The sequence below is a fragment of the Python bivittatus genome, unplaced genomic scaffold (assembly GCF_059951505.1).
Source record: "Python bivittatus isolate LINGU-HERP-01145 unplaced genomic scaffold, Pbiv_v1 ctg000330_np1212, whole genome shotgun sequence".
Classification (NCBI taxonomy): Eukaryota; Metazoa; Chordata; class Lepidosauria; order Squamata; family Pythonidae; genus Python; species Python bivittatus.
In genome coordinates, this window is record NW_028277058.1 from 27,141,443 (window position 1) to 27,165,732 (window position 24,290).

A 24,290-nucleotide genomic window follows, 5' to 3' on the forward strand; every position below is an offset into this window, starting at 1 on the left:
GAGAAGGAGAAGGAGAAGGAGAAGGAGAAGGAGAAGGAGAAGGAGAAGGAGAAGGAAGCTCACTTTCACTTTACCAAGGCCATCTTCCCCAATCTGATTTCATCCAGATATGTAGGAACCTCATGGCTTCTAGCTATGACTTCTAAGAGTTGCAGACCCAACATTTCTGCTGAATGCCAGGTTGGTCTGGTCTCTTGTATAAGTTGAAATATGGTGGAGAAATAATGACATAAATGCACATGCAAAATGTTTCTTTTAGTTAAATAAATACTATATTCTCAAGTTACTGTTTTTTCTTCCTGATTTACATGAATCCTAGAAATGTGTAACATATACATATATAGGTGACTTATACAGGTGACCTGTGATGGGCACACAAATACAAAGGTGACATTTAGCTCACTCTCATCAGATACTTTATACTAGCCTTTTCCAGCCACACATCCTTCAATTGTGCTGGATTGCAACTTCCATCCTCAAACTCTATTGCCTGCTGTATGCCGTTGTGAGGCTGCAGCCAAGGAAAAAAATCACAAATTTTGCATTCCTGTTTGGTAGCAAAAGGTTTGAAATCGGGCGCGGCTGGTAAGACTTTCCTTCCTGCGCCCCTTCTCTCACACACCCCTTGCCCCCTCTCTCTGCTTCGGGAAGCGTGAAGCGGCGCAGCGCAACTAATGAATCCCGTCAGTTTCGCTGCGAAGAAGAGGAGGGGACGGAGCGGGCGGGCGCTTGGTTAGAAGAGAGCGGCTGCTGCGCGTTCGTGACATCACTCCTCCCTGCTTGCTTATATACTTAGGGGACATCCGGAGCTCCCTTTAGGGTCCAGTTCTTCAAAAATCAACTCAAGGCAACAGTCCTCTTTCTGCGCGACGCTCTATCTCACGCCCAGATAGCCGGCCTTTTCGTGTATGGGCTTCACTTTCTAGAGGGAGAGGGAGAGCGCGGATGGCAAGAATGGTGAAGATGCAGCTGGTGTGCGCGATGCTGCTGGCGTCCGCGTCCTGGAGCCTGGGTTTAGGTAAGCTGGCTCTCTCTGTCAGGGCTTCCCTTCCGACGGGGAGAAGGATTTGGGCTAATCCAGCAGTGCTGCTAGAATGGGAGGAGTTTGTGTTGCCCAATGCAGGAAGGCCAATTTCTGGTCAATTTCAAAAAGTTCCACTTCCAATATAAAATTTAACCAGTACTTCTTGAGTAACTGCTTTAAAAGAGAAACTGTTGGATGAAAATGTATTTAAATAGACAGAGAAAGGCAAGTTTCCAGAAAGTGTTTCTAACCTGTTTATTTATCAGTTTGACTCTTAAAAATTGTTTAACTGTAAACAGCTGCATACTCTCTTTCTGGAGAGGTTCTTTGAGGCAGATCATCCTAGGACAGGGATGAGATTTGGAGACTTACTGAAAGACACCTGTGATTTAGCACAGGGAAGAGGAAATCCCCTGCTTCCAGTCTCCAGACGTTTTGGATTCTGTGATGGACTATAGAAAGAACCCAACCATTAGATTAAAAAGAGGCAGAAATGTAATTTGAGAAAGTGTCTCAGGCTTAACCCTCCTTAGTTCTCTTGAAAATAAAAGTGGGAGGGAGGGAAGACACATTTAGATTTGCAAGATTCTGTTACTGTAACCTTATAATAAAAGTAGTATTAGCATTCATAACTTTGGTTGCCTAGTCTGGTCTACCTAGAAGGGCTGATGGATATCTACTCCCACTCTTGACCTTTTTGGCTGGGGCTGGGGGAGTAGAAGCTCACAGTTCGTCATAGATTCTCATGGATCAGTCTTCCCTTGCATGATATTCCCCAGATTAATTGGAACTACAATTCTTAGCATTCTGTGAGTTGTAATCCCAGCAAATATGAAATGCATTACACTGCAGAAGGCTGATAAACATAATCCAGATCATGGGAAGTGTGACTGCACAGGGTTTATTATACATCTATCACAAGAGGATGAATTAAATGTCAAAAGTGGGTAGACTTGAGGCTTGTAGGCTTGTCAGGTTAATATTGGTTTTAAGCTAAAACTCCAAGATCTGCTATTCACAGCAGAAAAAAAAAAAATAGCAAAGGAAATGAATGGAGTGAATATTTCATCCTGTGTATATAGTAATACAAATCTACTGTAGATCTGGAATCTTGATACAAAATTCTCAGCGAAACAAGAGTTGTGCCAAGGCAATCAATACTCATACTTACAAGTCACAAAATAAATGCATACAATTTTATGCAATGTTTAGGAAGAGTTATATTTTTTAAAATTTCCCAGTGATAAAATAGTTATGACAGTTATCTATGCAGACATAATCATGATAATGAATATGATATAACTCCAAAGGAAAGGGGATTTACAAAACACAAATTGCAGCTCTCCCATATATTTATAGCAGAATCTTCAAATCCATCAATGGCTATGTTCAAAGTCAAAAGGACTAGAACTCTTATTCTGAGTATAGATGAGTAACTCTAGGTTTGGATAAATAAAGTTGGAGATATTTCTACCTAACAATACATGGATGAATATTTAATGTAATATAACTAAATTCACCCCCCTTAAAGTTGTTCTTTATCCATAATTTTTGGAATAGGTATTTGCCTTTAAACAAAACCTAACCCTGTAGATATAAAAATGTATATCTAGTAGTCTACAACATGTGTGCATGTGTGTGTGTGTATGTATGTGTGTGTATACACACACATACACACACACACATACAGATACTGATACACAGATACACACACACACACACACCAAGGGATTAAAAAGATTGGTGCCATGACAGTTTATCATTGCTTATAATCTATTTCAGAAATAATTCAAAGAAAAGCCATAGGTCAAAATCAACTTTTTCAAGTCCAGTTCAAAACTCTATAAATAACTTTACACAAAACTCTTGGGCATTTATATGTTTATGCCATTCCCACTCATTTTTGCCTATTTTTGTGGGTGTCTTAAGAACAAAGAACATAATTTAATATACAATTGCAGTGAATCTATTAAGTTCTTTTTAAATCAATCAGGCTTCACATGCCTAGTTTTATACTAAGCTATGGCTGCTAAATTTCTTTCCAGAACATATTTTAGAATTGTATATAATATTTTTTCCCCTGCAGATTGATTTATTGTAATCCAATATATTGAATAGTTCTACCTTTAAAAATTCAAATTTAGCTGTAACTCATTACTAAACTGCTGTAATAGTTTCAAATATTTGGGCAACATAACAGCCTAAATCAATAAGCAAAGTAATAGTACTTAAGCTTTGCTTTAATATCACTGAGGGCAATATACCTGTTTCAACTTTTTAAATTTCTAAACTTGATTTTAATAGGTGTTCTAATTACAGCCTTAAAGGTATAATGTAGTTATATAAAGAAATATAATTACGTGGCCACAATTAAGATAAAAGGAGCTATGCTTTTCATTGGAAGAATGCTTCTTTTTCTTTTGCAAATTGGGAAATTATTATTAATATAAACCAATGATACACTTTTTCAAGCATTAGAGAATACTGTTATTCCTTGAGTTGGATTATAATGGACACAATCCAGGCATCATTTTTTAGAATTTCATTTATCCAAAGGGTAATATTAAATGAAAACCAATAAAATATTTCAGGAAAATTAATGGAAATAATAATAATGATAACAACTTTGCTATGATCCATGAAAATTTGAGGAGCAGTAATCTCACTGAGGTTCCGAGGAGCCCTGATCTCAATGAAATTTATCACAAGAACTAGTCAATATGTGAACTGGAAAACAGTCTGATGAAAATGATAAGCTTCTTCTCAGTAGTATGACCATTATATGTGCAGTTTTTACTTTGCTCTGATGAAATATATTTCCATAGTATCATTTTTGGATCCTGTCCAGATAACTTCCCCTATTCCCCATGTCCTATTTCCTGAGCTCTTGTGTTCTGAATTCCTTGTCATTGGTATTTGAAGGATTTGTCTTCCTGTAAATAGACTGTGCAGTAATTTGGATTCAAAGGAGCAAAAATGATTCAGAGCATGCATGGACAACACATTACATCTGTTGGTGACTCCTTAAAGAACTCTCTCTTTTTCTGGGTTCATGTATGTTCCTGGGAAAAAACAAATTTGATTTAAGGCAGTGTCCACAGGTTCAGTATGGGCATGCTCATATGTTACATATCACAAGTTCTCCTTCAAATCTGGATCCCTGCATAACCCTGAAAAATAGATCCATGACAGTATATTATTTTTCATTCATCTTCCATCCTTATACTTACTTTTAAAAATGCCAACACCTACCCGCTCCCTCAATTTATTTCTTTTATTTTCTGGCTTCCTGCTATATTGGCAGCATTTTATTTTATAAAAATAATGTTTTCTGTTTTTTGTGGTCTGTCTATATTATATTGCATTGAGATTTAAAAAGAAAGAGATTTGAGCACTGATTTCCATGAGATATAGATTCCCTAACATCTCACTGTACCGTACTGTATTGACTATGTAAACTTGAGAATATAGATAAGTTCAATATATTAGTCATATTGTATACATTTATCATGCTGAGCTAGTAACATTTGCTGCTTTTCAATTAGGAATATACTGTTCATTACTGATCCCATCCAACTAAAGTTAGCAATGACTTGGGCCCATTGAAACACACGGAATGACAGCAGCAACAACAAATTGGAAGAATACAGCTATCGAAATCAATTGGGCTTATTTCCAGTGTGCATAGGATGGATGTTTTGTCAGTCCGAATTACACTGAACCATAGATGATGATGATGATGATGATGATGATGATGATGATATAAGATCATAGTTTCCCCTTTAATATTTCTTTTGTTAAGGCACATTTTTCAAGTCCTTCTAACATTGAACATGGCAAGAATTAGGAAGTTCAATTAGGCTCACTGAAACTGTAAATCTCTTTTCATGTTACATAAACAGTTTCCATTGTTAGTAAGCAGTTGTGTATCTGTGTGAAATATATGAATATTTCTGGAACAACTCTAAATATTGCCTGTAGAACATACCTGTTAGCTGGCTTCCATTGAAAAGATGTTTGAAACCATTCAATCTATAAACATTTTTTAAAAGTAGGAGTTTCTTTTAAACATTTACACCCTGTCAATGCAGAAGCAACTTCATTTAGAAATTACATCTAATCCCATATTCTGTTGCTTTCCCTATTGGTGATCAGGTCTTTAAATGTAGCAGTTGACCAATAATAAGCTGTTTTCAATACTAAACTTATTTTTTTCCAATGAGATGGCATAAATTAAGAAGCATATATTAAAGAACGGGACACTTGCCAAGCATTTATTTTAGTCAGTTCTTAACCCTAAAATCTCTTTAGAGGATATTCCTAAATCCTATATGTGAAACCCAAATGCTAGTGATTTATAATGCAATAGTAAACACATGTTTCTGTTTAACTTGCAGATTCAGAAGAGGAAATGAAAGCCTTAGAAGCTGATTTATTGACCAATATGTATACATCAAAGGTAATGCTTTTTTGTCCCTCCTTTTAGGATTCAGGGATAGCCATTGCAAACATAGATGTTTTAATGTATAATAATACTACAGATAAATGTTGAGTGTAAGGAACTCCCAGATATTGGGGGGGGGGGAGACTTTTAATTCAAATACAATAAATAAGAGCAGATGTAGGTAAAGAGACAGTGGCAAATAATATTTTATTATCTGTAGTAGGGATACATTGCTTAACTAACTAATGCATTCCCACCAGCAGGACATTATGGGATAATGTCAATTTATTGGCAGAAGATATATTTCTAGGCAGAATTTGAAAGCTGTGACAATAAGCAATAAACAAGTCACATAACAATATTAGCTTCTTTAATGATACAAAATGAGCATACCAAAGCAATCAAATCCTTACAAGGAATGATTAACTTGATTTATAAAACACAATACATTTAGTGTGCAATAGAATTTTGGTGTCCCTCATATTTTATCAAATCATCTCAGGATCTCATAGATTCAAAATGTAGAATGCTTTGACAGGCATATAGTTCCCCCTTCCCAAATCATCTAAATACCGTTTCATATGTGATTTGAGAATGTAAGCAAATAGTCAATATTTTGCTGTCAAAAGATTTATTACATAAACATGAAATCCTGATACCCAGCTGGCTATATTTTTCCAGGAACAAGAAAGAAAGAAAGAAAAGGATGCATTTCCTCTCAATTTTGGCAAGCTGCAGCCAATATTATTATCTTTTAGGTTCATCACCCAAATTTTGGGTGACCACTATTTATGACCTTTCTAGATCATTGCATATTTCTCTAATATCATAGTCTGCATCCAGTAATGGCATTAGTTATGATAGGATCTACTATTGCTTCTCTTATTCTAAATTGAATAGATGCCATCTTGTTCTCTCTAGGCTTATAACAAAGTTTTTTGTAAGTCGCCCAGAGCCCCCTATTGTGGGGGAGATGGGCGGCGGAGAAATCCAATAAAATAAATAAAATAAATAAAGATTTTTTTTCTGGAAAACATAAAGCATTCACTAAATTAATAAGATTCTGGATTCATAAGAAATATATTCTCAATTTCCAGACTATAATATTGAAATCCAGATGATGGGCAGGAAAACGGATAATCAGACAAGCTGTTCTGTTGCAAACCATCAACCAAAGATCAAATTACACCCCTCCATCTTCATACATTGCTATAAATACAAGGTTATAGATTAGGGAATAATATTCTGTCAAATCAGAAATGTGAAGAGAAGCCCTAAGAAGTCAATGTGGTATGTTTGGTTAGATTTGTAGGAAATTTAAAACAAGCAAATAAATCTTTAGCCCCTAGAAAATGTCCATACAAAGGTGGCCCATGTTTTGAGGAGCAACAAAGAGCCTCAAAAAGTAGCAAGACCCTACCTTTCAGGGTGGGAAAGTTGATGGGGCAGATTTTTTTAAGGCTTGACAATGTTCTCAGGCACTTTAAAAAAACATGAAATTGGGAGTACTCTGTCATAATATAAATGGTTTCATGGTAAATTGGGTATTAATTTAAATAAAATATGATCTTCCTGTATGGAACTGATTTTAATAGTGTGCACAGTTAAAAACATGTACATCATTGATACACATACTTTGCAATTAAGAACATAAGAAATATTTAAAGGAAAGCATACATTCCTGGTTTCTACACAAACTCATAAACCTGTACTCTGTACATTTCCAGAGCCTTTTTAGGATTCCAATTGTAAGAATGATACTCACACAGCCATGCACACATATAGAAATAAGAGGTAAGGAAATACTTGAAGAGATTCTTCTCTTCAGTGAAGGTTCATGTAAAGCAACCCATTGAAGCTTCTTCACAAAGTGACATTCCTCCTCCCAATTTTAAACAGCAGAACAGAGTGGTCACATTGCTTCATTGGAGGAAAGAGAAGAAAGCAAACTGCAGTTGTAGACAATAGCCCAGGGTTGTATTGTAAGAGATCTCTGAGCTTAGTTTTTCATTTTTGCTACCTGTTTAGGCAATAACTTCACTGCTATGATCTTGGAGAAGATTGATTCTCCAATCAATCTCTGACTTCTCCAAGATATTACTGAAGATATTACCTAGGCAGGTAATGAAATATCTGAAAATGACAATATAAGTGATCTGCTGGAAGGGGTGATTTACAAAGAGAAGCATGCTGCTTCTATGCTTTGATGAGGTGGGGCGCACACCCACTTCATATAGCCTTAATGCACATGCATCAGTTACAGGGACTGCAGCATTTGATTTCACATATTATTTTCAAGTCAACTTTTATGTTTATGTAATAAATAGAATGTGTAAGGTTTTTGGGGGGTGGGGTTGCATTTTGTTCAAACTTGTTCAGCTTCTCCATCTGTCAAGAATCAAAATTAATAAACAAATGTTCTGAAACTGAGTAATTGTTGTTCAATAGTTTATATGAAACTGACATGGAATGTTTCAATTTCATAAAAGAAACAGAACATTTCCTGAGAAAAAATTTTTGAAGAGGCCAAATAATGTTTAGAAAGCTGTAACTGTTTTTAAATAAATTCTGCTACACAAATAGAATTCATAGTTTCCTAAATACCAACTGAAATCAATCCCCAAAATGGAAGAAATATTATCAAACATAAGTGATTACTTCTTCAGATTTTTGACCATGTAACTCAGTTTTGTTTTCTCTGAATTGTACTACTTCTTTAGGATCTCAGACAGAAGATACATATCTCCACAGTAGGGCTGTGATAGCAATTTCTTCTCTTTGATCCTTAAATTGAGCTGTTATATAGTGGCAATATAGTGGATTAATCTTTGTTGGTCAAGATGGTCAAAATTAAGAAAAGTAATTTTCCATTCCTATCAATGACTAGAAAAATATTTATCTTGAGATTAAGCTCAAAGATCTGTAGCTTTTATAGGTTGCCAAAGAAAAGTAGAAATAATTTTTAGAAAACCTAGTTAATAAATGAAAGGGGAAGAAAACCCAGATGACAGCAAGGAATCAATCCTAAATGAAACAAATTGATTTTATTAAAAAAAGAAAAGCAAATTGATTTCACCAAAAATGCAGACCAAAATATGGGATTTGTATAACCATTAAAATATATGGTCTTGTACAGTTTCATACATTTTAATCAGCACAATGCTGAAATATTTTATTTTCTATTTGTTGTAAACAGACTAACAGTTTTCTTCTGAAATATACAAGGCACGGTATAGGAGGTTGTGTTTATGAGTATTTTTGTTTCCATACATATGCCCTGAGAGAAATAGAGAAACAGAAATGACAGAGACAACATTTCCCTTAGGGATAGATGCCCTACCATAACTAGAGTGAGTTAATTACCTTTAGTTACCTCTGGAGGTCTACGCAGTGCAGCAGCAAAGGCTGTTTCACAGTCATTCCCCTAGATCCTTTTTCCCTAGCTGTTCTCTTTTTGTGGAAGACAGAGCTGTGTGTGTCATGTAGCTTGCCCTGCGTCCACTAAACACATTTGCTGCCTTCTGTCCTATTGTTGGTGTTGAAGTTAGTTTTAACTGCCAGGGTTGCTCAGCATGTGGTCTTCCAGATATTGCTGAACTAAAAATTCCAGCAAACCCAGCTAGAGCAGCCAACACAATGTTCTCCTGAGTGCCAGATTTTAAAAGTAAAATCTCATTTATTCATGAAGAATTATTTGAACATGAGCCTTTTTTCATCATTCCCAAATTCTGAAAGACAGGAGTTTTCCCTATCCAGATAAAATATTGATTGATAGCATATCAAACCAGAGAATGGCAGCATCAGGTTACTATTTTACATTGGTGTATACGTTTCCTTTGGGAGACTGAATATTTTGGACTAGCCTCCGAACTCCTCCAGCTTTTTGAAACTGAACCACACAAGTAATTCCATGATTCTTTATCTGAGAAAAATACAACATGGCAGGTACACTGAGAGAAAAAAAGAAGTATAAAAGTAAAACATGGAACAAGAAGGCTTTCAGCCTAGTCAAACAATTCAGTTTGGAAGACTTTTATAATTTAAGAAATTACATGATTTCTGGCGGGATGCTCATGTTATTGAAAAAGAAGGCATTTTAATTTAAGAGGGAGGAGCTTGAGGTTGAAAAATGGTAAAGGTTGCATGAAAAGTGACTAATTGTGCCATCCTAAAACTTTTTTCCACCATACTAACTAAAAGTAACATGATCTCAGTTATTGCCACAGAGAAATTCCAGATTTTTTGTTTTTAAAGTGGAAAGTAACCAATTGTTGAATGACAGTGGGGTGGGGGAGTAGAACAAACTAAAATTATGTTTCCGTCTTTAACAAGGACATTTTTCATACATACAAGTCATAATAATCAAAGAAAATGAAAGGGGAGAGAGGAATCAAAGTTCCTACTTCTCTGCATAAATTGTTCACATTTAAGTGTTTCATTAGTTTGCCACAAGACTCTTTGAACCATAATAGCTCTCAAGCTTTGGGTGATCTGAGCTTGTGTGCTTAACTTTTAAACATATCTGGATTATCTGTATTTTGGCTGACCCTCATTAAAATGTAACTGGATCATTTTTATTGCTGTAGTTCCTTTGGACATTATTTAGTGAATCTGTGGCTTGTAAATAGAGATGAGATTAGAAAAGAAAATGAGTGTAAAAATTATTTGGCCAGTTAATGTGGAAGCATTTTTTCTGAAGAGCTTCTAAGCAAAGAGGAAGGTGATCTCGATTTGATCAGTTGTCAACTTATGCAGTTACAAACAGCTAATCTCCCACTTGGAACAAAGCAGTCATGATCTTAAGGCTTTGATTAGTGTCATCTCTCACCTTTGAAATCTGGTCAGTCTCACTTTCACTCCTAACTTAAACAATGTCACTGGTAATCAAGGATTGTCCCTTTCTATCACATTTAAAATTATAATTTGGTGGCAATTTTTGGAGTAGTTCTGGGGGCCACATCCAAAGTTTTGAAGGCTACCTGTGTACCTTGAATTAGTCTCTTTCATAAATATTAGATCCTATCAGCCCAGGATATCAAGCAACCTTACAAAGAAAAAAAATATTTAACATCAGCATTCCAAAATGGATATTATTGATACTCACCTTCAAAAGCTAAGAATATCCAATTATAGCCTTTCCTATTAAGCAGGGTCCAGTTTTGGAACTTAATTTTATTTATGTGACATTCAGTATTTGTGTACTAATGGTGAAGCAGCAAGAAGCATGTTGGCTTGGAACATAAAATGAATTTGCTTTTGGAAATTTCCCATAGTTTCCTTCTCTGTAGCCACCTGACATCTGCTAAAGCTTCTCTGTTGAGGGGAGGGAGCATTGGAAAAGAGGAAGGAAGATGAATCAGGTTGTGGTGGCCAAGGGAGACAATGAAAAATCAGGCTTGGATTTAAGATCTCAGGAAAAAAAAAAATCCTGACCTCTCCAGCAATTCTTCTGTGATGAACTGATAGCCAACAGGTCTCAGGGAAAGATGTTGATCAACAAGCAATAACCATTGAGCTTCAAGGGCATTTAGGAATTTTTTTTAAGAAAAAAGAAAGTCCAAAGAAACATGGGAAAAGTGGGAAGTGGGAAGAAATTGCAATGGCCATGGCCATAACAAGTGATTGTACCTTCACTTAGATGGAACAATTAATTATTTCATATGACTTCATTCTGCTTTTAAATATTTTTCTTAAATTGAGCTGTGTTGAGTATCAGACTTCTGCCACATTTGAGCAAGTTTATTTGTCAGATTCTTTCAGAAGCTCAAGGTAGTTATAATGTGTTTTTCTCCTATTTCCCCCCTCACAAACAACCCTGTGAGATAGGTTGGGCTGAGAGAGAGTGACTGGCCAGAGACAAGTGAGCGTCTGTGGCTGACGATGAACTAGGACCTGGGTCTCCGTGCTCCTAATATAGCACCTTAAGCACTGCACTGCACTATAGCAGGGAAGACCATGATTTACCCCCTGTCAGTTCCCACAGCACACCCAACATTGTTCTATAGCCCCTAATCCTGAAACTCCAGAAGGGTTTTTTTGGTGCAGGTGACCCTAGGTCAGAGGAAATGCTGTGCAATTTTCCTTTCAATAATTGTGTCATTGGATCCATGGGCAAAGAAGTGGTAATGGTGGTGGTGGGAGTTAAAACCAAATAGCTTAGGAGAGAGCAATTTGAGTCCCAGGTGGGAGTTGTTTGTGGAAGATATTAAGAAGTTTATTTTCCCGGCCATTTCCTGCAATTCTTGTGATAAACAGTGATACATTGAAAAGACCTTGACTTCTGATTAGTGGCAAGGGAATTATTCTATTAAATGCAATCTAAACTTACTCCTTTAGCATTTGCAAACATTATCCACTACTTCAGTCATCATTATAATGCCTGGATTATAACTGTTCATTCTTTTCAGGAAAACAAAAAACAAAAACAAACAGCATATACAAGACAACAGTCAGAAGAACTTAAGAAGCGATTGAAAGGCCTACTGCTATAGAGAGCTAAAACAGGCTTTGTTCATCTTTTGCATATAGGAGAGTAATTTCTTCCACCATAATCTGGAAAGAAGTAGGACACTAGGCAGAACTGTCTTATCCCTTTCAGAATATAAAGGAGGAGCAAGAAAGTATACAGAGCAATTGGCTAGACAGGTCTGGAAGATCGAAGCTTCAAGAGGAAGAGTCAGCAATGGGTCAACCTGCTGATTACAATTAAAACATGGTAGAACTTCCAAAAATAGCCAAATCTGTTAAGGTTTCTTTGTTCTTAAATGGGATATTAGGATATTTCAGCCATTTCAAATGTATTTTATTTTACATTTTTTATCTGCTTTTTAAAAAAAATATTTTTAAAGATAGTTTTTAATTGGAAGGGTCCTTATTATATTCCACACAATCTCACAATAGTTGCTGCCACTGAAAAGGTTGCTGATTTCTGCTGTGTCCAATGACAGAGCTTCATTCTAAGGTCCTATTATTGATGTCTAGTAATATATTGTATGTCTGTAATGTTATAGCTTTTATGTATATTAAAGGGATTGAATATTCAAAATACTGTGAGTTCAGTACCAGTCTTTTCCTAGTCTACACTTGTAATAATGTTGTCAATTTGACTTGCAGCCTGATCCATAAAAAGCTTACCATAGAGAAAATGCATGTAGATGAGAAATTAGATGTATTGTACCCAGGTCAAGTTTTGCTAGTCAATCCCACAGGAGGACTGCCTTAGATTCATTTGAGTGTGGGACCTTCCCTCAGTGCCATATAGGGAGTTTGCAAAATTATGAGATTTACAAAATGGCAAAGCTGGAGAGAGTCATAGGCCCTTTATTCATGATCTGAATGCTGCAAAAGACCAATTCAGATGTAAGTAATTATAGTGATTAAACCAATACAACATTTGTATATTCAATACACTGTGGATTCAAGGAGGATGAACAAGAAAGAGGCAGACATCGTATTAAGAAAGAGTGAAATACTCTTGGAGGCTTTTTGCATACAAATGACTAATGTGGCTTCCCAGTGCCAATGTTCCTCCAGGGGGGAAAAAAAAAAGAAAAGAAAAGAAAAAGAAAGAAAAAAGAAAAAAGAAAAAAGAAAAAAGAAAAAAGAAAAAAGAAAAAGAAAAGAAATTGGCTCATCATCCCCTCACAAGAAAGGGTTGGAACAGAGGGTTAGGGTCCATGCCAATAGACAAGAATACACCTGCTGAATAATTAAAATGTTCAAATTAATCACAATGAGTTCATGTTTCCCACATTGTATCAAGAGCAATCCTACTTTATTATGAAAAAAAGGCATCTTAGGTTTTTTTGATCATCAGAAATATTTAATTATATAATGTCCTGCTTTGAAATTGCAGGAGAGACATATTCAAACTCTTCAGCTATATTGTGCCAATTTTCTATCATCAAGAAAGACATTTCAAAACATTGTTATGCAAATCTGTCCCTGCCTAGCAGGCTAGTTGACACCCTAATTAAATTATGTACTGCAATAACAGACAAGTCCAAGAAACAACTCAAAATGGAAACAAAGTTCTAACCTTCTAAAATTAAGTTTTGGATTCACTGAATTGTATTTATTCTGGAAAACATATACATATTTAGGCACTTAGATAATCTACTTTATATGGATTTCTTCAATGCCCAAATCTATCCCAGGTAATAAAACAGTTTTCCAGAAGGGTTTAGAGCTGGTTTAGAGCTAAGCAGCTATGGGGATCAGATTTTTATATTTTAGCTTATTATTCTGTTGGAAAGACAAGACTATATTACTTTTTAATGACATAGCATGAACACCATTTTGTATAAAAACAAGCAAACAAGCCATACTCGTGTAGAAATATAGCTGAATTTATCTTTTGTATTATGTATCTTGCAGAAGTCGTCCCTTGCACTGGAGAGGGTGTGGATGAAGATATATTAGCTAGGAATGGAAGAAACCTACTAATTTTCTTTCATAATTAATTAATTTCCTTAGTTGCAGCTTTATTCATTATTAATTACCTGAAGTCTTAATTAATTGTGCATAGGACTTGGTCCTAATTGCATCATCAGAATGCCAGAATTTAGAACTACCAAAGCTTAGGTATGTCTCTTAGAATCAAGGAGAATGTAGTTTTTATATACCAGACATGGCTTGAACAATAGTTCCAGTTATGTTCCTAGTCAGATCTTGGAGTCTGGGGAAATGTATTCCAATTAGTTCTGTACAAATATTTTTATGTATTTTTTTTCTATCAGTTTTCATTCAGTTTGAATGAATGCAAATTCTTTTGAAGAAGATAATTTCAGTGCATGAAGTTGAGTACTTCAATGAGCTTGGTGACTGACTAGTGTGTCTATAAATATTCTTTCATTTTACACTGATCTTGCCAGTGGTCTGCATACTTCCTATTTTTTCAAGCTTAATTCAAATCCCATGGAAAAAATGTCATAAAGGAACACCTTCCACAGGGCTTTTTCTGTTTGGAAATTGTTAACTGCAACATGGCAACAGAGAGATGGAAGACTGTTTGAGAGAGAGGGAGAGATAGACAGACAGACAGATGACAGCCACTGTAGTATAGTGGTTAAGATGCCACACTAGGGCTATAGTGTAAAAACATATTCACACCCTCTATGAAGAAGCCTTAATTCTGCAGTGGATCGATCTGGCTGAAAATACAGACATAGGCATAGACATAATATTAGCAGTAGTATTATGTGCCGTTTCAAATAAGCTCAAAAGGCCATCTAGAAAAATTTGAATTAAATTCTGAAGTGAAGGAGAAAAAGCTGCTTTCATGGGAAAGGAAAAAGCAGGACAAATCAAATGCAGCATAATTTCTACACATTTGGAGGACCCCATGTTGGAGAATGTTATTACATATGGACAATAGCTTCTGATTTGCTGTCTGAATGACAGCAATAAGACCACTGATTCTTTCACTTCAGAGTCACTGAGGAAAGGACAGCAATTCCCATAGTTCAAACTGAATTCTTCTTTTACATATTAAGTAGAGTCTTCACAGTATATAGAGTTAACAGCCCACTCCAAATAGTGGCAGACCTTGATTTTTTATATTATTACATGCTTGCTACCTGCATGGGGATAAAGTGGTCCAATGGTCCTCAGAAAGAATGCTTTAAATTCTAGGAAGCTTTATTTACAAGAAAACTGCAGTTCTACATACTGTCTATTGCCGTTCTTGCCACAATTTTGTTTCTCTTGTGGATTCATCTGTTCAGAAGGTTATTGCTACAGTCTACTTAGGCACTGGTTTATTGGTGGCTCCTAAACTCTTGTACATGTTCATTACATCATCAGCATGTACTAGAACATACAAAATGTAAAACATAGTACATTTTTCCTCAGCTTTAGTTTGAATACTTGCATTATCACATTGAAATCTAAATCAAATTTAGATACAGATATAGATTAGATACAGAAGTTCAGAGATCACCACAATAATTCTGTTTCTGAATTGTCGACTGTCACACTTTCTTTTCCAGTAGGGAGGGAATCTCTAATAATCTGAATAGGCAAAGATAGGCTGCTTTGCAGAGAATATACCTAATATACTCTGACTGTTATTTACTTGGAGCATACATTGTTTGGCTTACGGTAGAATGGTTTCCTGCTCCTCAGTGTATGTATGTGGTTCTTCCATGTCAAAATGGTGACTTGATTCTGAAAATAAATAATAGAAGTTCAATTATAACTCCCTCTCACCCCTCCTATATCTTTTTCCTGATAGAAGGACAAATAGTTTACACATTGGATTTTGCCTTTTTCAGATAAACAAAGCCAAGTCCCCCCAATGGAAACTAACACTTTGGAATATTTGTGACTTCATAAGCAACCTGAACAATCCAGAAGAAGAGACAGGTGACCCTGAAGAAGATTTTATGATGAGAAGACAATTTCCTACTACTTCTGAGGGCTTCACTTTGGAAGCAATGTTGACATTGTATCAGCTTCAAAAAGTCTGCCACACCAGAAATTTTCAGCAGTGGGAGGTAATATTAACAATTAGCACCCTAATTTTGCTTTACGTTGCTTGTATTAGAAGAACCTTTTGATTCATGCTGTACATGTAGTTAATTATTTCCATTGAAATGATGGAAGATAATGACTCTTAGCAAGTTACTAATGAAATTTTCCATCATTTTAGCAAGCACAGACAGTCTGATATATTTATTCTTAGAGGATATTCACAGTTTTATTGCTAAATTAGTAGGACAAATTAATGGGACTTCATTTTAAACTAAAGCTACAGAACCTCTTTGGACCACTTGAGTAGAGTCATCAGCCTGTGAAGCAAGGCTTCAGAAAACCTGCCATTAAGAGTGTAAAATAAAGTATTTATTTTATTTGTATGGAAATATGTGACCTGCCCTTCTAGTGCCAGTGCGCTACCCACTACAACTGAAAACCCAATGCAAAGCATTGCATTAATAAAAAAGTAAAAATACAGAGGCAGATATGAAAGGAAAAACAACCTTTTAAGAAAAAAATGCATTCCTTTTTTCCTCTTCCTTTCTTTCCCTTTTAGCAAACAGTGAATGGCTGAAATTAGCTTAATTCTGCTGGGCATCACACTGAAACATATTCTTCATCTATATAAGCCTTGCCTGTTGTGTTATTATTTTTTAAAATTAATTAATTGTGCTATATTCATCCTTATTTCTGCTAAGTAGCAGAATTCAGGAAAAATTGGACACATTCCTCACAGAAAAATTGTTCCATGGGAAATAGTGATTCTATATTCTCTCCTTATTGCCAGCAGTTGCTCCAACAAGATATTTACGATCCAGAAAATGCAAGTGAAGATAAAGATCTGATGAAGAGAAAAACTCCATACATTCTGAAACGACAGTTGCATGTTAACAAAGCCCGACGACCATACATACTGAAGAGGAATTCATATTACTGACTCAGCCTTTAAAATAGTGTACATGTAGTTTATAAGTAACTGTGCTTTATGTCTCCCTTATTTCAACCTTAAATCTTATTTGTGTGGAAATATATTATGGAATGCAATCAAGATGATAGCATAATTATGAATTTTTCAGCTACTGTTGTTAGATGATTGTGGTGTTTTTCCTACTTAAAATTAACTGGACAAATACATTTACAAATAAATCTAGTTTCTAAGCATTATGCATTGTATGCCATTGATAATATTAAAGAATTGGCAACACTGTTTACTCTATACTGCATACCTGTTTCTACAAGTTTGAAAGCACAGTGATATGAAAATCGTCCAAGGACATTTTTTCATGTGGTTTGTGATGTATTATCCAGGCTTCATAAGCACACAGATGATTACTTAGAGCCTTTTAAAATATTAATAATACTGAGCATTCCCATTAAATAGTATAGAATTAATAAATTAATAACACCCCAGACACATTTATTTTGCATTCTAGCATAAGCTGATGGAAGAGATAATGGATATTGTTCAGAGTAAGTTAGGTGCATTTTAAATAGCTGAGAAACCAGACATTTACTGATCAACCCCTTCCGTGAGTAGAAGCCTCATTCTGTTCAATGGCACTGACTTCCCTATACACAGGTTTGCAAGGATAACTCTTAAGTACATAAAAATAAATGCTAAGTCCATATCTTGTTTGTATTTATGTCCAGTGAACACATCATAAAAGGAAGATTTTAATAAATATTTGAATGGGTATTATAAACCCATTCAATAACCCGGCCTTATAATCCTTATAAAGCCTTATAAAGATATTGAAAGATATAGCTAAAGTCGAGAATAGAGATAAGGAATTAGGAGAATGAATTCATCAATCCTAAGAAATATTGAACATTACTTGACCATGGCACAAACATATCTTGGCAGCATCTTTTTTCTGCTATATACCATGATGTTGTCTTCATTTCATCACCAGCACATGAATGAAACAGTTTTAAAGTCTTTTGCTTTACCAGTGTTAAAATATTTCTCTTTATTTTGGCACTATTCAAGGGTAAAGGTATATGAAATCTATTAGGCTTTGTCATCCATTACTTTATAGAAAGTCAGGGGACATCAATAACTTGAAACAGATGCATGTTGTTATAGTTTTCTGCTGACTCAAGAGTGGATGGATAATAGTTTAATTCAGAAGTAAGGAAAGACCCTACAAAAGAACATCAAGATTCATGTTTCACCGATTAATACAATTGCTTTTGATTTCTCAGAACCTCTGAAGCAAACATAATCTTTTAGGAACTACAAGAAATGTTTCATTATGCGATAGGCAATTAGTCAAGGTATTTGAGGCCTTCCAGAACACCATCCAGTTCTTAGAGAGGATCTAATTCCAGAGGGTAGGTACTGTGACCAAGAAAGTGCACTTCCTACATCCTGAAAGATGATGCATTTTAATTGAGAGGACCTGGAGTATGCTCTGTTGGTTCTTCCTGGCCAGAGAAAACCAACAGGAGATGGGTGGTCCCTCAAATAATTGGACTCCATGTGATGTAGGGCTTTCTTGGTGATAACTTGTGATATCTTGAATCACACCCAGGAGCATACTGGCAGCCAGTGCAGTGCATGAAGCAGAAGTGCAATGTGAGCATGCTGAGGCAGGCCCACCACTGCTTGCACTGCTGTATTTTAGATCATTTGAAGTTTTCAAGTGATCTTCAATCCCATATAGACCACAATGCAATAGTTGTGCTGTGAGGTGACAAGGGCATGAGTGACTGAGGGTTGCCTGATCCAGGAAGGGTGCAACTGGTGTATTACATGAAGTGGTGGAAAGACCCTCTTGCTTACAGCTGCCACCTGCTCTTCAAGCAGGATCTGTGAGTCCAAGAGGATCCACTGATTGCACACTACTCCTGAATGGGTGAGTGCAACCCTGTATGGGAATAAGGTTGGAAGATGTCCAGACCTTCTCAAATCCAACAACCATGGAGTCAGTTTCTCCCCATCCAGGTCCGCACAGTCTCCAGGCACTGTGACTGGGTTTCAACAACTTCCCTTGGCCTGCCTGGGGTCAAAAAATATAATTGGCTATCATCAGCATACTGATGATACTGGACCCAAAACTGGTAGATGACCTCATCAAGAAGTTTCATGTATAAGTTGAACTAAGAGGGCAGAAGGTGTCAAATCCTGTGGCACCCATACCCACACACTGACTGGAACCAGTTTTGAAAGAAGAAAGAGAACCACCATAATACAGGGCCCACAATCTCCAACCCCTGGAACTGGTCCAGAAGGAAATCAGAAGGAAATCATGTTTGACAGTATCAAAAGCTGCTGAGAAATCAAGAAGCACAAGGATGGATGCTCTACTTCCATCCTGGCTCCACCACAGGTCATCAATAAGCAACCAAGTCTGTCTCCATACTGGACCCTGACCTTAAATTCAACTGAAACAGGTCTAGATAGTCTGCTTCCTCCAGGGTCCTCTGCACCTGCCCTGTAAAGCCCATCATGAATATATTAAGCAACTAGCATCAAGATCTACACAGACTATCAAAAGGTTTTTTTTTTACTCCAAAGGGGGTGAATTATTACCTCTGTATTAAAGCTTTTTGAAGCTAAAACATTTACTCAAATCCTTTATGCAGCCTAGGTTGGCCTATACATGAAGAAAAATATCCTAGAGACAATACAAACCAAAATTTTAAGGTCTTTATTTATTTTTTACTACCACCAATGCAGTATGCAGGCTTGAGTCTGGGTGGCCCAAAATGGAATACAGAGTGTGGAGAATATCAGAGGCATTCTGGTTAAACATCAGTTTTTTTTTTCCTTCAGGTAGTAGGAAAAAGCTTGTGCTAGTCTTAGCGGACAATTCTCTCTCACCCTGGACAAAGGTGGCCAAGCAGAAATTAAGAACATCTGGAGTGCCTGCAGATTCCTTATTCATTTTGGACTTTATTCAGGCTAAAAAGTTGGTATTACAAATGCCGAGTCTGAAGTCAGCTCACACTGTCAGAGCCCCAAACATGTGCTAGACTTAGGCTCCTAGGAACTGGCAAGATATTAATAAACACTCCAGCTCAGTGTTTCTCAACCTTGGCAACTTTAAGATGTGCAGACTTAACTTTAAGATGCTGGCTGGGGAATTCTGGGAGTTGAAGTCCGCACATCTTAAAGTAGCCAAGGTTGAGAAACACTGCTCTAATCTGAGGATTTTTTTTCAGGGCCAGGCATAACATTTTTCCATCTGTGCTGTTATCTGGCAAGTATGCCAATATTCCCCTTTCTCAGGCCATTTTTCCTTGTGACCTGGGGGAAACTGTGACAGTTCAACATGTGCTTTTTAATTGTCACATTTATAAGGAACTACGAAAGGACATCATAACCCCTCTTTCATTAAGTGTACCTGAGCAAACAGGTGGTTTTTAAATCCACCTTTTATTCTCAGACTCAAACTGTGGAACCACCTAACCTTAGCCAAATGTATTGCTGCAGCAATTAAAACAAGGAGCAACTAACACCAAACATAACGTGACAATTCTTTCTCTTTCCTTTTCTTTTAACTGTTTGATTTTATCTGGTTGCATCTATTGCTTATCTCTGACTGTAAATAATTTGACATTTCATCTCTTGTTCCAGAGACCTAGAATTCTGATTTACATGCAGTTTTTGTAAGGCAAGGGAAAATTGCATAACTAGGAGCAAGCCATTACACCAGAAATGGGCTTCTGATAGCTTGCAAGCGATGCGAGTCCCTCCAGAAGCCTCATGTGGGGCTCCAAAGATCCCCCTGCAGCATCCTGATATTGAGCCACTAAAGTTTGGTGGCAGAAAAGCCTATTTTCAGCAGCACATTTTTTCCCTAAACTTAGGCATTTCTGGTACTGAGGGGAGGATGGCTAAAGATGGGTATACAGGTAGTCCACAACTTACAACCATTCATTTCATGACTGTTTGAAGTTAGGACAGTGCTGAAAAAATTGACTTATGATCAGTCCTCACACTTATGACCATTGGAGCGTCCCTGCAGTCACATGATCAAAATTCAGGCGCTTGGTAACTGGCATGTATTTACAATGCTTGCAGTGTCCCAGGGTCACCTGATCACCATTTGTGACCTTCCCAGCCAGCTTCCGACAAGCAAAGTCAATGGGGGAAGCCAGATTCGCTTAACAACTCTGTGGTTCACTTAATGACTGCAGTCATTTTCTTAACGACTGTGGCAAAAGTCATAAAATTGGGTGTGACTCACTTAATGACCACAACACTTAGCGATGGCAGTGCTAGTCTCAATTGTGGTAATAAGACGAGGACTACCTGTAGAAGAGATTTGTCTCCCCAAAGGCCTTCTGCTGCCATTCTCTCTCTTCATTCTCCATATGTGAAAAAAAGTTTCAGAAATGGTCCAAAATGTTAATCCCATCCCTTTTAATATAATTAAAGCCTTCCTTTAGCACTGCAAAAAATTGAGAGGTAGAGCTGTGGCCTCCAACTCCTCACAGATTGCTGTTCCTGCACATACCTCCAATCTTTTCCACATTCTAAAGGTATCTTTATACACTCCCTACTGCCTTAATACCTCAACTTGACTGAACTTTACTAACATTTGTCTAAATTATTGAATACTCTTCCTCTATGCTTTTGCACTTGTTCTTTTCACACTCTACTTATAAAGCAATTAGTAAATAAATGGAACTGTCAGAGGCATAGTTGGGTTACCAAATAAGATGGTGTAAGCAGTACTTCTGTATAGATCAATTAATTGAATAATGTCTGCCAGGAATTCTCTATTTCAAAGGACAAAGATGATTTCCTATACTTTTATATGTCTGGAATTCTGGAGTATGCAAATATAAGAAGATATAGAATTATTTTGAATATTTTTGTTATAAACATTGTATTGCCAAATAACTTCCCTTCCTCTTTTTCATAATGTTCATAGTGCAGACATGTTGGACATCTCTTTTCTTCTATTCTTCTGTCATGAGTTCTTTTATGATTTGGGTATGGAGTTGTTGGACCACTTCTGTACCATTAGTGTTATATGTTCCAGTGGTTAAGAAACATGGTCTACCATATTCTACCCAAAGATTTTTATGTATGCTAACTGTAAAACCCATGGCTCTTGCAAAACTCATAACGTCAGCAGTTTAGAGCTCCTTGAGTAGAAACAAGTCTGGACTTACCAAATAGAAATAACATCTCTGACTCATCTCCCTTAAACCTTTAAGAAGTTGAAACTGAGTTATCCACAACCACCTTCAGAGGATACTTTGACCTTGACATAATGGTATTTTTTTCCACTGGGATCACTAATGCACAGCATTAAGCAGTAAGCAAGTTGGTGTTGAAATAACTGGAAAAGACTGAGAATAAGAGTTGATTTCATTTACTTTTACCACAAAAAGAAATTATTAGTTTTGCTGTACAGTATCATAAACTGAAACTAGATCCTGAAATACCTACATACATTATCTTTTCCTCTTCTTCTCTCCTCTCTTCCTATGGCTTTTGTACAGCAGCTGCCGCCGCTATCACTGGTAAGGAAACTGATGGGAAAGTGAGTTTTGTCAAAATTAGTATCCTTTTATTCCGGATTAATTTGGAAGGAACTCTGTGGACTAAGATTCATCTGCATGCTGTTCTCTCACGCCCTTGATATCCATTCTCCAGTGGCATCATCACTGCCACTTACTTTTGGCTCTGTAGGCATCACTCTGTAGGATTTGTACAATAATTCAGAGATCGTTTGGCAGGGCTGTCACTCTGGCAGTTTGCCTTCGGCACAATGAAGCAGCTGTTCCAGGCAAGCAATCAGAAGCACAAGGAGTGAGGTTGGTGTAATTCACTATTCTTCCCAAGTCACCAAGTCAAACAGTGGCTTTATTGTTCCTCATGGGAGGGCTGGTCCCAAATAGATTTATTTAATTATCTGTTCAACTGATAATGCTGTCCACCTGCCAAGGGACTCTGGGAAGCATTTAGAAATCCAGCTACAAATGCAAGTAATGGAACATAAAATAAAGCATTCTGCACTAAGGGCCAGACACACATATAGTTGCAATCAACTCATGTAGCACCCTGGCCAACCAGGTCTTCAGGGCCCTTTTAAAGGTTGGCAGGGTCAACGCCAACCAAATTTTGTTCTATAGAGTGGGCCCTGTGACAGAGAGGACCCTTCTCCTGGAATACATAATGTGATAACTGATGGGACCCAAAGCATCCAACTCTGTTGGGTCTAATAGGAGAAGCAGAGATAACTGGAGACAGAAGGTGCTGTGAATATCCTTGGTCTGTGCCATGTAGAGTTTTATAGGGAACACTAGCCCTTTGAATTCCACCCAGCAACCCCTTGGTAACCAGTGCAGCTCACACAGTAGTTGTGTTACATTGGCATACCAAGATGGGCCCATATCTACTTGTACTGCCACATCCTGGAATAGTAGCAGCTTCTGAGCGGTCTTCATAGAAGCATGTTGCAATAACCCAGATGAGACATTTACAATTTTGATAAGTTAACAACTCATCACAAATTTTGCTTACCCTTCAAATATTAAATTGTCACATTTTATTTGCCAATAGCAGATATCAAATGTCAGTCAATACTGCCCACCAATCTGGTCACTCTGAATTCTACTACTATGAGAAAGGAACGAGGAGAAGAATATGTCTACTTTTTTCACATTATATGTAATTTTCAGAAAAGAGAAGAAACACAATATCAGAATAGTGTTTTGGAAACTGAACTGGGCAAGCTTTTATTTTCATTCTGTAAACATTCCAGTTCACTGAATGTGAATTTAATTTCATTTATGAATTAATGTTGCCGTTTGACCTCAACTCCTATCACATCCTATCATTCAGATGACCTTAATTCAGTGTTATTCTGTGAGTACTGAAAGCAGTTTACAACTTTTTGCCTGACTGCTCTGGGACTGCCAAATATTTCCATATATTTCCTAACTGAATAACTCAACACTTAAAAATACTTTGTTTAAAACTGTCTTGTTTTGCATTTGTTTAATTGTTTGTCTTGTCTAGTTTTTCCAGACCTTGCTGGCTAAATGCCACATTCTTCCAATTCTGAATGGATTTATTCTTTTTGCAATTTAAATTGATTTTTTCTGCCACTTGGCATTGGTTCTTACTAGAGTAAGTTTTCTGCTCTTCTAAGTTTGTTGTTTAAAGACTTCAACTCCAATTACACAGGATTAGAAGCCTAGAGAGCGGGTATATGCCATATTAGGTGGTCCTACTTTCCATTCTCTATGTATGATATCACTCTCTAACTGGCAGCTATAAGTACAGCACAAATGTCACCAGTGAGAATGCCTTTGTGCATAAAGATATATGCACATTGGCATCTATGAACCAAATAGCCTTGTTTCCAGAGGATTTTCTCT

At 36.7% G+C, this 24,290-nt stretch overlaps 1 protein-coding gene across 2 annotated transcripts; it reads left to right on the forward strand.

Moving 5' to 3' along the window:
- The first annotated feature begins 804 nt into the window (after positions 1–804).
- On the forward strand, positions 805–17,156 carry NTS (neurotensin). Of its 2 annotated transcripts, none has more exons than XM_007440783.4 (4): positions 805–1,018; positions 5,422–5,483; positions 15,743–15,964; positions 16,732–17,156. In XM_007440783.4, exons 1-4 carry the CDS (start codon positions 946–948, stop codon positions 16,879–16,881), a joined length of 507 nt encoding a protein of 168 aa, XP_007440845.2. In that variant the 5' UTR covers positions 805–945; the 3' UTR covers positions 16,882–17,156. The 2 variants fall into 2 exon arrangements, with proteins under 2 accessions (XP_007440845.2, XP_007440846.2); XM_007440784.4 differs by having other exon boundaries at positions 16,735–17,156.
- The last annotated feature ends 7,134 nt before the right edge of the window (positions 17,157–24,290 follow it).